This window comes from Geotrypetes seraphini, chromosome 7, assembly GCF_902459505.1.
Source record: "Geotrypetes seraphini chromosome 7, aGeoSer1.1, whole genome shotgun sequence".
In the NCBI taxonomy this organism is placed as follows: Eukaryota; Metazoa; Chordata; class Amphibia; order Gymnophiona; family Dermophiidae; genus Geotrypetes; species Geotrypetes seraphini.
The window spans coordinates 47208695-47227527 of NC_047090.1; the positions used below are offsets into that span (position 1 = coordinate 47208695).

General features: G+C 43.0%; 1 protein-coding gene across 22 annotated transcripts in view; it reads left to right on the forward strand.

Annotated features, from left to right (window-relative positions):
- CACNA1C (calcium voltage-gated channel subunit alpha1 C) overlaps window positions 1-18833 on the forward strand; it is a 1333094-nt gene that overhangs the window by 762346 nt on the left and 551915 nt on the right. For all 22 annotated transcript variants that reach the window (XM_033951116.1, XM_033951118.1, XM_033951120.1 and 19 more), the window contains one exon: window positions 7474-7613. In XM_033951116.1, coding sequence (XP_033807007.1) covers window positions 7474-7613 — 140 coding nt within the window. The remainder of the gene's footprint in view (window positions 1-7473; window positions 7614-18833) is intronic.

The window sequence follows — 18833 nt, forward strand, 5'->3', positions numbered from 1 at the left end:
AAAATGGTGACAGGGAATTCCCCGGAAATGTTCTTTGATAGATCTTAATTTTAGAGATGAAAAACTGTCCATCTTCATTCTTCAGATAGTGTGGTTTGCCGCATTCATGGTGAACTTGATGTACTCAACCAATCCAGGGTTTATTGTATTTCTAGGCATTATTCTCCAGGAATGTGAGATTCGATCAAAGGCTATCTTATTGTCAACCCATGCTATATTGAGATTTCAGTTTATTTAGTACTTTTCATGATGACTCTATTCAGCATTAACTGGCCATTGGTTCCCTAGATCCGCCTTATTGTCCTTCTGCTATATTGCCATTTTGCTGTTGGAATCAGTATGATCATATAGTCTATCAGCACCTATTGCAGAAAAGAGCTTATAGACTGTATTGATGAGGATACTGCAGTGTAATGAGGGGTTATTGGCTCCTAAGGGAAGCAAAAAATTGCTCTTAATAGTTCTCATCTCAGTCTTTGGAACACACCTAGTCAGCCTGGGTTTTAATAAATATGCATGGGTAAGATTTACTTGCAAGGAAAACTATGCATGCAAATCTGTCTCATGCATATTTATTGTGGATGTCATAAAATGACACTGGCTGTATGTGTTATGAGAACTGGGTTGAAAACCACCACTTTGAAGACTCCAGTGTCATTCTATCAAGAGCTAGTATTGAAAACCCCCCCCACCTATTTCTAGACCTAAAGGAAGTACAGTGTTCCCCCGGTCGTACGCGGTCGGTGGTTCGTGGTCCTGGTCATTGGCGGTATTTTCCGACCACGAACCGCCAACAAGGAGAGGACAGCTGGAGAGGCAGGAGAGAGCAGCTGGAGCGCCGGCGAGTGCAGGAAATCACTCAATGTATGTTCCGACTGCCTCTTCCTGCACTAAGTCGGGCCTTATCCAATCAGGAGCTGCTTTAACAGGCAGCTCCTGATTGGATAAGGCCCGACTTAGTGCAGAAAGAAGCGGTTGGAGCATACAACGAGTGATTTCCTGCACTCGCCGGCGCTCCGGCTGCTCTCTCCTTTCTCTCCCGCTGCCCTCTCCAATCTCCCCCACGAAAAACCATATTCTCGTTTTTTCAAGATTCACGGAGGTTCCTGGAACGGAACCCCCACGAATATTGGGGGAGTACTGTATAAACCTTTTTAGCACATCCTGAAAACTCATACCTGTTTCTTCTAGTGGAAGAGAGAGATCTCTTTAGTGCAATAAATATATTTAAGATGAGGTATAAAATTGGGAACGTATTCTGATCAGGTCTTGATTGTAAGGAGTGATTGAGATGCTTGATAGAAAACCAGAAGTGTAGAATGACACAATAGAAAAGAAAACGAAATCTCAGCCTTGCTTTACTCAGCACTAATTATAAAATAGGGAAGAACAAGTTGCGTAAGTGTTATCATCCCATCTCATTTTTGCTATAACTTTAGAGCTCATTTTCTTCTAAGTTTATATTCTTCTGCATTCAGTTTCTCACGAACAGATCTTCTAGTTCCAGTCTCTGCTGCCTAGAGCTCTTTTTATAAGATGTATAACCATTTTATGATAACAGTGATGAACAAATATAACTGGTGTGCATGCCTCATGTGCAAGTTAAAACTTGTAAAAATCTGTAAGAGCTATTTACATCCTGTAGGAGGACAAAACCCAGCACATTTTCCACATCTTTGGATCCTTCTGCAGAATTTAAGTGGTTGTACAGAAAGGCACATTATCCCAGGACAAGCAGGCAGCATATTCTTGACTGATGGGTGACGGCACCGACGGAGCCCCGGTACGGACACTTTTAGAGTGATTGCACTCTAAGAACTTGGAAAGTTCTAGAGGCCGCACCGCGCGTGCGCGAGTGCCTTCCCGCCCGACCCAGGCGCGCGGTCCCCAGTTTCTTAGTTTCTGCGGAGCTAAGAAGTCGCAGTTTCAACGGCTGTTGAAAATTTTTTCCTTACGCCTTCCCGCTCGCGAATCCTTTTTAGGGTCTTTTTGCCCTTTATTCTTTTTCTGTTTAAAAAAAATAAAAATAAAAAATACTTACTTTTCATCGAGTTATTTTTGTTTTTCGGTTCTGCCCCGGCGGGGCCTACTGCCACCATCGAGGCCTCGGCCTTCGATTTGGCAGAAGCTGTCTTCCCGTTCATGCCCCCCCAGCCAGGGTTCAAGAAGTGCCAGCGGTGTGCACGGCCTATCTCCCTTACGGACCTGCACAACTGGTGCTTACAGTGCCTGGGTCCGGAGCATCAGGCTTCCACCTGCACCCGCTGTGCCACGCTGAAAAAAAGAACATTGAAAAATCGCCAAATACAGCAACGCTTACTTTTTGGTACCGAGATGTCCGACCCCGTGACATCGGCACCGGCATCGGCTCCTACACAGTCGGCACCCACCTCGTCGATACCGCGCCACACCGCGCCGGCGTCGCAGCACTCAGGTAAGCCGGCTAAGAAGCCTTCCCCGCTGGAACGCCCTCCGGTCTCCATTGCAGCGAGTCCAGTCCTGCCGACCGTGAGGCGCCAGCGGAAGCGCTCCGCCCCTATTGAGGTGAGTCCCTCGACATCGGGCTCCTCATCTCCGGGGTGTAGAGCGGCACCGCAGGTACCGCAAAAGAAAAAGGCGGTACCGGTGCCCTCCCTTGATGATCGCATTGCGGCCATCTTACAAGTACAGCTGAAGGAGCAGCTACAACAACTCCTTCCAGCTATCCTGGCACCGAGCCTTCCGGTACCAGTCTCCACTGAGCCGCCGGTACCGAGAGTGGAACAGCCTATATTGTCTACTTCCACTCTTTCGGTACCGCTACACTCGGCCTCATCGGTGTCGATGCCAGTCCTTGCACCGGAGCCGACAACTCAACACCAGTCGGTACAGACCTCGGCTCCGGTGCAACCGATCACATCTCCCGGTACCGCATCAATGAGGTCGGGTAAGTCGGTACGCAAGTCCCGACACCTGGAACCATCCACCCCCGAGTCTCGGGACCGTAGTTCCCACATTCGAGACCCTGATCTGTGGGGTGATTCCGAAGAGCCTTTTCTTTCAGAGGGTGAGTGTTCTTCGGAGGAGGATGAGCCTGTTATTCCTGACCCTTCCTCCAAACATGATTCCACACTTTTATTCCTTTTTAAAAGACATGTGTGAATCTCTGTCCATTCCTTTGGAGGCTGAGTCTAAAAAGTCTAAAGCCTTTTTAGATGCTCTTGATTTTGATCAGCCTCCAAAGGAATTTCTGAAACTCCCTCTTCATGACATCTTGAGGGAAACCTTTTACAAAAATTTAGAGACTCCTCTCACTGTCCCGGGAGCTCCCCGCAAATTGGATTCCCTGTATAAGGTTATCCCCATCCCAGGGTTTGATAAACCCCAGCTCCCACATGAGTCTCTCCTTGTGGAATCCACACTTAAAAAGTCCTCAGGAGCTAGTGTATATGCTTCTGTCCCTCCTGGCAGAGAAGGCAAAGCCATGGACAAATTTGGTAAGCGTCTCTACCAGAATGCCATGCTCGCTAATCGATCTGGCAACTATGCTTTTCATTTCTCTTTTTATTTAAAGCATCTCCTTACCACCATGGCTTCCTTTGAGCAGTACCTTCCTGAGAGGAAACGTTTGGCTTTTCACCAATGCTCTTCTTCTCTTTTTCAACTCAGAAAATTTATGGTAAGATCTATATACGATACCTTTGAACTTACCTCTAGAGCAACGGCTATGTCTGTGGCCATGCGCCGCTTAGCCTGGTTGAGGGTATCCGAACTTGATGTTAACCATCAAGACCGGTTGGCTAATGCTCCATGCTTAGGGGATGAGCTGTTTGGAGAATCCATGGACTCAACTACCCAAAAGCTCTCCGCTCATGAAACACGCTGGGATACTCTCCTTAAGACCAAGAAGAAGCCTCCACCAGCACGTCCTTTCAGACAGCAATCAGCATACCAACGCCGTTATGTGGCTCGTCCCTTACAGTCTGCCCCTCAACAACCTAGGCGTCAGCGTCAGCAGCAGAGGCAAACACCTAGACCACAGCAGCAGCAACCTGTCAAGCAGCCTCCTCAACAAAAACCGACTCAGCCCTTTTGACTTGATTCTCCAGGGCATAGCCAGCATCCAACCTTCACCACTCCTGCCTCAACCCATAGGAGGTCGTCTTTCTTTGTTCCTCAGCCGATGGGAAGTTATCACTTCGGACCAATGGGTCCTCAACATCATCCACCACGGCTACTCTCTCAACTTTCAAACCCTCCTGGGCGAAAGTCTACCAAAAGAGTCTGCTTTGCACACTCCCCAATCTTCCCTCCTTCTTCAGGAAGTTCAATCCCTCCTCCTTCTGAACGCCATAGAGGAAGTCCCTCCGGATCAAAAGGGGCAGGGATTCTACTCCCGTTATTTCCTAGTTCCCAAAAAAACAGGAGATCTCAGACCTATCCTAGATCTTCGTGACCTCAACAAATGCTTAGTCAAAGAGAAATTCAGAATGCTCTCTTTAGCCACTCTTTACCCTCTTCTCAATCAAGGCGACTGGCTATGTTCCCTCGATCTCAAAGAAGCATACACTCACATACCGATCAATCTGGCCTCCAGACAGTACCTACGCTTCATGATCAATCATTGTCATTACCAGTACAAGGTGCTACCCTTCGGTCTGGCCTCCTCTCCAAGAGTGTTCACCAAATGTCTGATTGTGGTGGCTGCTTTTCTGCGTTCCCACCACCTTCAGGTGTTTCCTTACCTAGACGATTGGTTGATAAAGGCCAATTCATCTCAAACAGTACTTCAGGCCACCAACCAGACCATCCTATTTCTACGTTTACTGGGGTTCGAGATCAATCTACCCAAATCTCATCTCATCCCCACACAGAGACTTCAATCCTCATGAGAGCGTTCCTACCGTCCAACCGTCTTCAAACGCTTCAATTTCTATGTCAGCAGGTGCTTCCACAATGTTCCATCTCGGCCAAGCAAATGATGATACTCTTGGGTCACATGGCCTCCACAGTTCATGTCACACCACTTGCTCGTCTGCACCTACGCACTCCTCAATGGACCCTAGCTACTCAGTGGTCCCAAGCGATGGATCCTTGCTCACGTCACATATCTGTGACATCATCTCTTCGTCAGTCTCTACAATGGTGGTTGATATCCTCAAATCTCTCCAGAGGTCTTCTCTTCCATCTACCTCCTCATCAACTTGTCATCACCACCGACGCCTCCCCTTATGCCTGGGGGGCTCATTTGAACGAGTTCCAAACTCAAGGTCTTTGGACAGCTCAGGAAATGAAGCATCACATCAATTTCCTAGAACTCAGAGCGATGTTTTATGCCCTCAAGGCCTTTCGTCACCTTCTCTTTCCTCAGGTCCTTCTGCTGTGCACAGACAATCAGGTTGCGATGTATTACATCAACAAACAGGGTGGGACAGGCTCTCGTCTCTTGTGCCAGGAAGCCCAGAAGATCTGGACTTGGGCCACAGCTCGTCAATTATTCCTGAAAGCGATCTACATTCAAGGAGAGCAGAATTCACTAGCGGACAAGCTCAGCAGAATTCTCCAACCTCACGAATGGACTCTCAATCCCTCAACCCTGCAGTCCATCTTCGATCAATGGGGCACTCCTCAAGTGGACCTCTTTGCATCTCCTCACAATCATCAATTGACCCAATTCTGCTCCAGACTCTACTCTCCTCACCGTCTGGCAGCGGATGCTTTTCTTCTGGATTGGTCCAATCTGTTCCTGTATGCTTTCCCTCCTCTCCCGCTCATGCTACGAACCTTGTTCAAACTCAAAAGGGAACACACCACCATGATTCTAATTGCTCCACGGTGGCCCAGGCAGCATTGGTTCTCCCTTCTACTTCAACTCAGTTCCAGGGAACCTTTTCTGCTTCCAATATTTCCTTCTCTGCTTACGCAGCATCAGGAGACCCTTCTGCATCCCAACCTCCAGTCCCTGCACCTGACAGCTTGGTATCTCTCAGGCTGACTTCACATGATTCTCTTCTGTCCCAGCCCGTTCGTTCTATCCTGGATGCTTCCAGGAAACCTGCCACTCTGCAATGTTACTATCAAAAGTGGACTCGGTTTTCTTCTTGGTGTCTTCGTCATCACCATGATCCTACATCCCTTGCAGTAGAGACCCTGTTGGATTACCTGCTTTCTCTCTCTGACTCTGGCCTCAAATCTACTTCCATCAGAGTCCATCTCAGTGCTATTGCTGCTTTTCATGAGCCGGTCCATGGAAAGCTCCTTTCAGCTCATCCCCTGGTCTCCAGATTCATGCGAGGTCTTTTCAACGTGAAACCACCTCTTAAAGCGCCTCCTGTAGTCTGGGATCTTAATGTGGTTCTCTCCGCTTTAATGAAGCCTCCATTTGAACCCTTGGCTAACGCCACTTTCATGTTTCTCACTTGGAAGGTACTATTCCTTATTGCTCTCACCTCTGCCAGGAGAGTCAGTGAGCTCCATGCACTAGTTGCTGACCCACCTTTCACTGTCTTTCATCATGATAAGGTGGTTCTCCGCACACATCCAAAGTTTCTCCCTAAGGTTGTCTCTGAATTCCATCTCAACCAATCTATTGTACTGCCTGTTTTCTTTCCGAAACCTCACTCTCATTCTGGGGAACAGGCTCTTCATACTTTGGACTGTAAACGGGCTTTGGCTTACTATTTAGACCGTACCAAGCCCCACAGATCATCGCCCCAACTTTTTTTTTCCTTTGATCCAAATAAATTGGGGCGTCCTGTCTCTAAGCGTGCATTTCTTTCTGCTCTGCTCAGTCTGGACTGACACTGGAAGGTTCGGTCACAGCTCATAGGGTTAGAGCTATGGCAGCATCTGTAGCTTTCCTCCGTTCTACGCCTATTGAGGAAATCTGCAAAGCTGCTACTTGGTCCTCAGTTCATACTTTTACATCTCATTATTGTCTGGACGCATTCTCCAGACGGGATGGTCACTTCGGCCAATCTGTTTTACAAAATTTATTTTCCTAATGGCCAACCTTCCCTCCATCCCTCTTTTTGTTAGCTTGGAGGTCACCCATCAGTCAAGAATATGCTGCCTGCTTGTCCTGGGATAAAGCACATTTACTTACCGTAACAGGTGTTATCCAGGGACAGCAGGCAGATATTCTTGCATCCCACCCACCTCCCCGGGTTGGCTTCTTAGCTGGGTTATATTAACTGGGGACCGCGCGCCTGGGTCGGGCAGGAAGGCACTCGCGCACACGTGGTGCGGCCTCTAGAACTTTCCAAGTTTTTAGAGTGCAATCACTCTAAAAGTGTCCGTACCGGGGCTCCGTCGGTGCCGTCACCCATCAGTCAAGAATATCTGCCTGCTGTCCCTGGATAACACCTGTTACGGTAAGTAACTGTGCTTTTTAGCTAGCATAGGAGATGTGCATGCTGCATGCATTTGTTGCTATAGTGAGACTGGTTTACACCTGTAAAAATTCCAATATCTTTTTTTCTGATTCTCATTCAGGCTTTTTAGTGCAATTTTAGAACAAGCAACCAAAGCAGATGGGGTGAATTCGATAGGAGGAAAAGGTGCTGGGTTTGACGTTAAAGCGCTACGAGCCTTCCGAGTCTTGCGACCTTTGCGACTGGTATCTGGAGTTCCTAGTAAGTGATTTTTCAATTTATTTTTTATCAGAACAAAAATCAAGAAACAGTTTTCCTCATCTGTGCAACAATGGAAACTTAGCTGGTTGATCACATCTAATATGTGATTGCAAGTTCTAAAGCAGCAGCCCAGGTTAACTGAAAGTAGAAATTATGAATAACAAGAAATATATCGATGGTCTTGAACAGCCTTCTGCTTAGCTCTTGATCAACAAAGCCAAAAAAAAAAAAAAGAAGAAAAGGATCTCACTAATTAATTAATGCTAATATTACAACTCAAGACTTTAAGCTAAAATTCTTGTCAGTGGTCATACTGCATCTACACCTGACAAAATTCTGTGCAACTGTGCTATGCAGAATTTGCACAGAATTCCCTAGTCATACAGAATTATCTCTTTTCTGTACAGAATTTGGCATTGGTACTCTTTTTCTCCATCTGTGGCCCAAATTGCGGCCGGGGCTATAAGACTAGTAACATAATAATATGCTTCTATACCGCAGCTACCTCTTAGTTCTATGCAGTTTACAGAGTAAAGATACTGGACATTCACAGGGAATTACAATCCATTAGTTAAAAAATTTACCAATCAAGTATGTTTTAAACAATTTTCTAAATGCTAGATAGGTGTTGGAACTTAATATATATCCCATATACCGACCTGATAAGATAGAATTCTGCCAAAGAATCATTTGTAAACACAACCCTTAATAGATAGAAAGTCAAATATCCGTGAACCCCGTGTATAACATTTTCTATTAACAAATTCAAAGTGGCCAAGAAAATAACTAGGTAAAAAACCATGTAAAGACTTAAAATATATACAATAGTGCCATTTTGGGTAATATTTTGTCCAGAGCCACATTTTTTCAGACAGAATATCAAACGAACACTGGCATTTTGAATAACATGCAACCTCCTTGATGTTTTTTCTTACAGATTGACAAATAAAGGATGTTACAGTAATCTAAAGTGCTTAGAATAAGTGACTATACCAATAGCCTAAAAGAGGAAAGGTCAAAATATGGCCTAATTGTTCGAAGTTTCCATAACAGAAAATAACATTTTCTAACATGAGTGTTAATGTGAATATCAAATGATAAATTTTGATCAAAGTGGGTTCCCAAAATTTTAATAACTGGTACAATGGAATACATTATCCCTTTCAAATTTATGGAATTCTCCTTGATCTTATTTGAAGGAGAAGCCAGGAAAAAAAATTATTTTGTCCAGATTGTTTCAGTCTGAAATCTTTCATCCATGTTTCTACAGCTTCTAAAATAGTGAATATGAATTGTAGAGTATCCTTTGAGAAAGCTACAATCGGAATTACTATTCTAATGTCATCTGCATAACTGTAGAGCTTAACTCCAAAGGAGGAAAGCTTAATTATCAAGGGGCTAGATACAGGTTGAAAAGTGTGGGAGATAATGGAGTGCTCTGGGGCACCCCACATGGATTTTCCATGTAGGAGGAAAAAGAATATTCCGAATGAACCTGGTAAGTACAACTTTCCAGGAAACCCCTAAACCTATTAAGGACATGGCCAGATATTCCAATTGTGTCCAAACATCTCAGCAGGATTTGATGATCTACTAAATCAAATGCACTGCTGAGATCAAACTGCATAATCAAGGCACTCATACTTACACTGAATTGTTGGTGAAGATAATCAAGAAGAGATGCCAATTCTGTTTCAGTACTATGAAGTTGATGAAAGCCTGATTGGGAAGGGTGTAAAATAGAAAATCGATCAAGATAGTCGTTGAGTTAATACTCACTAATCCTTCCATAAGTTTAATCAGAAAAATGAGTCTGTAATTACTAACAGTAGATATTGGATATTTTGGATCCTTAATTATCGGAGTGATTAATTTATAGAAAAATTGCTATGTTATAATGATGAACTAATCCAGGTTAGCACGTCTAGCTTAAAGTGTATTGGTACAGTTCTAAATATTTTTGAAGGGCAAATGTCTAAGAGAGAATGAGATTTTGCATATTTATTATATAATTTATTGAAATCTTTCCATTTTGGAGTATTAAATTAATACCAATTTAAATCGGCATGAGAAAAGTTTTCAGCAGGAGAAAACATCTCAAAATCAAAATGGTCCTTTCCTGAGACAGTACATCTCAGGTTATGTAATTTTGAATGAAAATGTTGAGCCAGTTCAGTTGACGTGGGAGGGTGATCTTGTGGGGCCTATTTCAAGAGCTTAGAGATGTAAATGGGATGAAATTAAGTTTGAAGGGTAGAATGTCGACTATACATGCTAGGATCAGAGCATCAATGATATCTGTGGCTGGCTTAAAACTATGGAATGCCTTGCCTGGTATCCTGCGGTTTTGCATGGGGAGGATGAATTTTAAGAAAATGCTGAAAACTCAATTAGTCGCCAATGCCTTCTTATGCTAAGATATATTTCAGTTGATAATCACTTTTTAGAATTTTTCTGGCATCAATGTATGATTTAAAGCTTGTTTGTACTTCTGAACTGATTGAATTTGTGCTCTATCCCTATTATAACAGGGACGACTAACAATGTTGTTTTGGCATGTATATGTTATATGTGATAATCGAAGGGAAACAAGATTTTATGTATGTGATATGGAGACCGCATAGTTGTATGCAGTAAATAAATTTTTTAATAAATAAGAGGTTTACCTCAAAAAGTGTGTTGACTAATCTAAATAGTTCTTTAGTATTTAATATATTAGTTCCTATTTTTTAAGAATAATAAATACATCTTTTTTCTTTAATTTTTATTTTATAGTTCTTACCTTTTGCCCTCCATGCTTCCTTATCCTCAATTTTTCCTGATTTATACCATTTTCTGTCCAATCGTCTTGTTAATTTTTTCAGTTCTGATAGTTCAGAATCAAACCAATTTTGGATCCTACAATTTTTTTTTTCTATCAGACCTAATCCTCCCAAGTGATATCTTAAAGGGGCTGATGTATGAAAACAGAAGCTACTCTCTTTATGACAACTTGACCTCTAGCAGTAATACCACATGACTACTCTGAGAGGTGTTTGGAGCCATTTTGAGCCCAACACCAGAAAGGGTATGGATCACTCCTGCCTGGAACCCCCCCTAGGCCACCAGGAATATCAGGTAGACCCTAGGGGCCTATGGAGGCAGATAGGGAAGTATGGTTCTTTATTGGCAGGGGAAGGGGTGAATCAAACCTTGGCAAGGCTTGTCTTTGGGGCTAGAGTGAGTATGAAAGTATCCTTGGGAAGAAGAAAGGATCAGCTTCTCATTCCATTTGCCAACCTCTTTAAGATGCCACCTGTTAGCAGCCCAGTACTCCTGAGCAAGATCATAAGCTATATTATTCATGTACTGCAGGAGTCACTAACCTGTGAAATGAATGCAAGCCCTCCGTGCTCACAAGGGTGCAGAACTTTGGTTAGCTACAATCACATGCAGTCGGAGTCTCAAAAAAAATAGCTCAATTATGGCATAATGTACAAGGGCTAGTAATATCCATTGCAAAATATTTAGTTAATTAATCTTAACTTTGGTCTTATGTCTTCTGTAAATGGTTCTCAAAATTGTGCATTCAAATTTGGGCACGTGCCCAATTTGTGCATGCAAATTAATAAACAAGTCAGTTTGAAGTTAACATGCATCTTGCTAGGTGCTATTCTAAAGATGCGCACATAAATATTCTAGCGCACAATTGAAAAGGGGGCATGGCCATATGGGGGGGGGGGAGGGTCAGGGGTGTTCACTACAGATGCATGCAGTATTAGAGATTATGGGGGATCCTCTCCTAATGTAGGCACAAGGGCTTGCTCCAGGGTTCAGTTCGTGTAAATCCTTGTGTCCAAAATTGGGTGCAGATCACGGTGCTAGTCGCTACTCTATTAACGGCGTCCAACTCGGAGAACTATTTATAGAATAATAATAATAATAACTTTATTTTTGTATACCGCAGTACCAGAATAGTTCAGAGCGGTTTACATGACAAGAGACTGTACATCGACAGTGAAATTTACAAATAAGTCAATCAATCAATATAACTTAGCAAGTCGGGAGCAGGCAAAAAGGAGATAAAGAGGTTATAAACAAGTCAATCGGCGTGGCTTAGGAAGTCGGGTGCAGGTAGGGAGGAGGTGCAGGTAGGGAGGAGGCAGGTAGGTAGGAGGTGCAGGTAGGTGGGAGGTACAAGGCGTAGTTAAAGGTAGAGTTACAAGGAGGGCGGGAGTCAGAGATATTTGTTAAAGAGATAAGTTTTGATTGACTTCCTGAAAGTTTGATAGGAGGGAGAATTAGAGATGAGAGTGGATAGACATTTGTTCCATTTGCATGCCTGGAACGCCAGGGATATGTCAAGGAATCTCTTGTAGATGACGGGAAGGCAAACAGCAGTGCTCATTTTTTTCAGTGCCCAGATATGGGCACCATTTACAGAATCTAGTCCTGTTAGCCAAATAACCTCTGACTGTTCCCGTGCTTCACCCGTGCACCATCTCTGCACTGTCCAGATACTTCCAAGGCTATTCAGCAGCACCAATCAATTAGGGTCCCTGATTCTTACTGTCTTTCTCACCCACATTTACTGGGGTAGCACCAGCTGCTAAACCCCATCAGTGCCTTTGAGTGTGCCCCCTGCACCCCTCCCCCCCCACACACACACATTTTCACCATTCATGCTTGCATGCACCAAGAGGCATTGTGCTTTTATTTTGGAAGCACTCCCCTCAAATAGGTCACTGGAAACAAATGTGATTATTAAAATTGCTATCTTGGTGCTGGTAACTTTTGCCCTGAAGGATAAACCAGATTAAAATCAGGCTATCTGGAGTGCTTATTGGTCCAGGAGGGGTGATATCTCCTAGATCCAGTTACTCTAATGATTGGAATGACATCTTCCTTTAATTATATTATCTCTCTTTGCTTTTTTTTGTTTTTTTGTATAAACTGTTTATTCACAAGAGCAGAAAATACACGCATGACATAGGAATCACATTTTTTCCAATACAAAATAAAAGTCAACCACCCAACAAGAGACCCTAGAAAACCGTGAGAGTCCAGGCCTGTGTTCTTATAGCCTGGATCCTTCCAGATCCAATCCCAAAAGCAACCCACCCACCCACCCCAACCCCCAAAACCCCTCCCTCAACCCACTGGCAATACGGGGACTACTGGCTTCCGCAGTCGATTGACCACCTGGCTTTTTATCATAGGGGGCAAAGTGTCCAAATAGGAGGCCCAAATGGAAAGAAAAAGCTTGCTCCGAGATCTAGAAAACCGAGCGGAAATAGAAGATACCCCCCCCCTCAAAATGAAACAAAAACTACAGATGAATGTATATACGGTACCTTTACTTAGGAGTGTTATTTCAAATGATTGGAGTCTGGGATATTGCTTTATGTGTATTCATAAGTTTATATTTATTATGACTTTTTATATCAGCTATACTACAATTATATATCTAGGTGATGTACAATTCAATCTATAAAACCAAATAGAATAAAAAAGAGCTCCATAAATTGATTGTAAAGGAGACACCATTCACACAAGGAGGAAAAAGAAAATATTCTATCGTGAGTCATATTTTTATTGCATATGTGAATTGTGGATGCAAAATACTCAGCCCGTATATTAGGGTGGCCAAAAAAAATTAATTACAGTATAATCTCGTTATAACGGACTCGGTTATAATGGAACCTCACCTAAAGCGGACGAGGTCCGCTGGCCCCAGCCGTGCGCCATTATAAACATACAGAAAATCATCACATATAGCGGACTCGCATATAACGGACTTTCAGATACAAAGAACAACCAATTTGGTCTCCAGAGCTGCTTTTAGCTGTAGTTTTCTTCAGCTATAATGGACATGCAGGCTCCGCCTACAAGGCACGTGGCATGCCGGTGATATAGTATCAAAATGCAGCCCAGAAGAAAATGAGAGAGTATTTTTCTTTCTAGTACAATATGACATAATGCTTTAGAACATCTTTCAGTATTCTGGTTTTGCAGTCATTTCGTGCCATACCAATGTTTCTTGATGTTGCTGATATGGTTGTGCAGTGACTATTGTTCATTGATTGAACGTTGTTTCAAGTTGACCTAAATAAAGTTTTTTAAAAATGCAACTCTGGATATAACGGACCATTTTTTCAGGGCCCTTGAAGTCCGTTATAACGAGATTATGCTGTAACACATTTTGTTTGTCCACAAAGCTAATTTTATTTCTTTATATAAAAATGAAAAACACACCAAATTTTATTTAAAACAAAGTTTAGGGGTTGCCCCACCTCACTGTTTTTTAAAACTAACACTAAGCTTAACAGTATATTGTAATTCTTGTGAACTCGACAAATAATCAATGGTCTGTGACATAAGAGCCGCCGTTGATGCAGAAGGAAACTTCTTTCGGTGGCTGGACACTAGCTCAGAGGTCTCAAAGTCCCTCCTTGAGGGCCGCAATCCAGTTGGGTTTTCAGGATTTCCCCAATGAATATGCATGAGATCTATGTGCATGCACTGCTTTCAATGCATATTCATTGGGGAAATCCTGAAAACCCGACTGGATTGCGGCCCTCAAGGAGGGACTTTGAGATCCCTGCACTAGCCGAAGAACAAACTATTTCTGTTCTTTATCTTTTGTCAAAGTATCATAGTTTTTCAATGAGGCTTATCCCTCGTTCTGCTGCATCATTAACAGTCAGCTCGGATGCCCTATTCCAAAGTTCCTTGAAAACTGGACCATTAGTCCACTCTGTGGGATGTTTCTTCAGGAATATTTTCGCTTTTGTTGATCCTCCTTCAATCAAGAGATCAAAAAATGACTGTGTTCTCTATGTTACAAGACTTTCAAAGGTCACAGGTTCCATTTAATCTTATGCATGACACGTCGTGGAATGTCTGGCAATGGTAGACGCTGTATGTTTTGCACCATGGGAGTACTTCATTAAATATTATAATTTGCACACACAATTGAATAATATACTCTAGAGCAGGTGTAAATGTCCATGTCTGCAAGGTAGGCTTGATATTTGCAGTTTACCCTAGTATTTTATAAAGGCATATAAAATGTAATTGTCTCTAAGGTAAGACAACACCCTAATACTGCTAGTTACATGTATAACATAATATTAAATTAGCTGCTAATTGGATACCAATAACTGGGTATAATTGATGTTAATTAGCACTAAGTGATACTAATTTGCAGTTACAATGCAAAAATTCATAGTGCACAACTTAAGATCATCACATCCAATCCCACCCAAATCCCGCTCTTCCGTCATGCACATAAGTTCTTCACCCCCTAAACTGTACCTTTCCCTCGGGTTTTTGCAGCCCAAATGCATGTCCTTGCATTTCTTAGCATTAAATTTTAGCTGCCAAATTTCAGACCATTCTTCAAGCTTCGCCACAACTTTCTTCATGTTATTCACATCATCCGGTGTGCCAACTCTATTGCAGATTTTGGTATCATCCGCAAAGAGGCAAATCTTACCCGACAACCCTTCAGCAATATCATTTATAAAAATGTTAAAAAGAACAGGCCCAAGAACAGAACCTTGAGGCACACCACTGGTAACATCCCTTTCCTCAGAGCGATCTCCATTGACCACTACCCTCTGTCGCCTTCCACTCAACCAGTTCTTGACCCAGCCTGACACTTTCAGACCCATCCCAAGGGCACTCTGTTTGTTTATTAGACATCTGTGTGGAAAACTGTCAAAGGCTTTGCTAAAATCTAAATACACCACATCTAGCGCAGTCCCTCTATCCAATTCTCTGGTCACCCAGTCAAAGAAATTGATCAGATTTGTCTGACAAGACCTACCTCTTGTGAATCCTTGTTGTCTCCAGTCCTGTAATCCACAGGATTCCAGAAACTTGACCATTCTCTGTTTTGAAAGCATTTCCATTAATATGCTTACCACAGAAGTCAGGCTTACCGGCCTGTAATTCCCTACTTCTTCCTTACTTACCATAAAGCTTGACTAGTTTAGACTCTTGAGTTCCCACCCTTGGCTTAGAATATTTTAAAAGCAATATCTAGAAAATGATTCTTTTAGTTCAGAAAAAGTGAGTCGTACCATACGCAATGCCATTCCGACATGAAAACCAGTGCGGAAAAGAAGGATCTTTCTTGTAAATGTGAATTATTAGTTTTGCTCATGACCACTAAAGATACACCAGACATTTTCAAGTTGTGTCGCTGTTTCCAGTGAAAATAAAGCAACGGTTATAGAAATTGACCTCATAAACAGCACATGGCAAGTAGCTCGGTATAATTTGACAAAACAGGTAGCGTAAAGAAATTAGTGAGAGCAGGGGTTTCTATTGGGTTAATTAAGAAAGCTCTTCCAGTATAATAAACATCACCTGAAAATAAGCAGCTAAATAATTGTATCCGTGAATTAATGTAAGTGGTTTGCATTCTCTCATTAGTGCAGCCTGTTTTAAAATCCAAATGATGCAGTTAATTAGAGGATTTGTACATAAATTAATGTTGACGTATCAGGACAAGCATAAAAGCTAAAGATCTGCTAACGATGTAGAAACTTTGGAGGTGTTGGCAGGGTGATGTCACAAGTGTTACTCCTGCTCTTCATATAGTAAGGTGAAAATAATGAAAGAGGAGGACGCAGAATGACTTGGGGCTAGATTCACTAAGCAAACCCATCTTGTGCCGACCCCTTTGCGACCTGATTTTACTCCGGCCCGATTCACTTACCTCTCTGCCGATCCGATTCCGATCCGCGCATGAAAATGAAGGGAACGGCATGCAAAGTAGGCAGGGACCCGATTCACTAAAGAAATCTAGCACACCGACTGGGCTGTCCGATCAACACAAGAAGCGACTGCTGGGGACCAGTCGCAAACGTCCTTCCAAACTCTCCAGCTCCATTGCCACCCTGCTCTCTGCACACCGTTCTCTCTACTGCCCTGAATATTTATCTCTCTGCCCCGAATCTCTCCTGCTTGTCGCCACGAATTGCCACCCTGCTCTGCCCTGAATCTCTCCTGCCTGCCGCCCCGAATCTCACTTACCTGTCGCCCTGAATCTCTCCTGCCCTTCCCCGCACTGCGAGCCCGTGGTTATAACCCGCAGGTTTAAAGCGGATTAAAACTACGGACTCGCTGGGTTAGTAAAACTAAAAAGAAAAAAAATTGCGGCTTTGATGGCTTTTAGACGCATGCGCAGACCATCTACAGATGGTCTGCGCATGGATCAGGATTGCTCTCTTGTGATTCCTGTGGTGGGGGGGGGGGGGGCGTGTCAACAATCGTCCCCATTTGCATTCATGCCTTTTATGAATTTGTCAGCCTGCATTCAATTGGGCACGGATCAGGCACGGAATTGGGGGTAAGTGAATCTAGCCCTTTATGATTTGAAAGTAAAGGACCCAATATTCAGAAATCCTGGGCTCCTAAATTTATATAACAAAAAAAGCACATAAGTCCTCAATGAACAGGGACTTGTCTTTATTGACCCAACACGAACTGTGTTCAGGCATACAACGCCTGCATCAGGGGCGGCCAATGAGCAAAATACGATTACCAAACTTTGGGGATCGGAACTGGTCCTAAAGCCCAAGCACAGAGAGCAATCTCATAAAGATTCATTGAGGCTCTTTGTGCTTTCTTTTGCTGTATTGTGTTTTGGTGTGCTCTTTCCCTCTCTGGGCTGATCTTCTAAATTTATGCTCATAAGTTCTTTCTTTTCCCCCCCTTCCGAATTTTTTTCCTCCCCATTTTATTTATTGTTTGTAAACTGCTTAGATGTCCCACAATGGGCAGTATATCAAGGGGCTTATTTTCAAAAGAAAAAAAAAGTCCCAAAATGGCATAAAGTTGCTTTTGGATGTTATTCTCAATAAAACGTCCAAATCGCTATTTTCAAACCCCCATATTTTAGATGTCTTTCAAGGCTAGTTGTCCCCTGTTCATCTAAATTCCAAGGGGGCTTGTTGAAGGCTTGTTTTGGGCGGGCTTAGGATTTGGATATTTTGCATCAATAAACAAACATTTAACAAAATGTCCAGGGCACCATTTAGACGTTTGGGGATTGACCTGTTTTAAAAACAAATAAGGCCCAAACAGATGACCACTGGAGAAATTAAGGCCATGATCCCCCTTACTCCCCCCAGTGGTCACTGGCCCCCTCTACCACCCAAAGATGTAAAAGAAACAGTACATTTCAGCCTGTATTACAGCTTCAGATGGCCACACAGCTTAGCAGAGCAGAGGGGCAACTCTAGAAAGTACAGCAGTGAATGTCGTATTTTTTTTAAAAGTCCCAGTACACATCTCACCGTTACCTGCTTATATGGTTTGGTGAGCCCTCCAAAACCCACTCAAAATCTACTGTACTACCTATATAAAGATGACACCTGCAGGCATAAGGGCTGTTGTGGTATACAGGTGAGTACAGTAAGTTCTAGATGGATTTTAGAGGGCTCACCATATAATATAAGCAGGTTATTGTAAGATTTGTACCTGCAGTACCCCCTAGAGTGTCTCTGTGCTCTGCTGTGATGTCTCTGTGACCACTTTGATAAAATGCTGGCTGCTTCTAAATCCCACTAGCTTGTTTGTGTATGTTTTTCTTTTGAACATTTTGGCTTTGAAAATTGTCCTAAAAGATAGACACATTAAGCTCAAAAACAACTAGGAAAAGCTCATTTTCAAAACAAACGGTCTCTTCTATCAAACTGAACAAGCAGTTTGTAGCGTGGTGAGCCGCGCTGAATGGCCCATGCTGCTCCCGATGCTCATAGAGCTCCCAGTGAGCGTCGGGAGCAGCACGGGCCATTCAGCGTGGCGCTCTGCGCTAAAACCTGCTAGCACATTTTGATAGAAGAGGCCCAAAAAGTTAGTCTTAATTATATGTGAACCGAGTCGAGCTCCGCTGGGAGATGACCCGGTATATAAACCAAAGGTTAGATGAGATTAGATGTTTTTATGATTTGAAAATGGTAATTTTCTGTACTGGCTTTTTGGATGCTTTTCCCCAAACTTCCAAAGTCAGACTTAGATGTCCTATTGAAAATGCCCCTCCAAGTATTAAATAAACTTGGAAACCTCCTAAATTTGTGCCCTGTTATTCAGCCAAACTTAGGAGCATAACTTTTCAGCTGAAAATTCATCTTAATTTAGGAGTTTAAAAGTTATGCTCATAAATTTAGATCTGCTTTTTTTTTCTAGATCTATGAGCCTTATGCTGAAAATCAGTGCTGAGCTCCT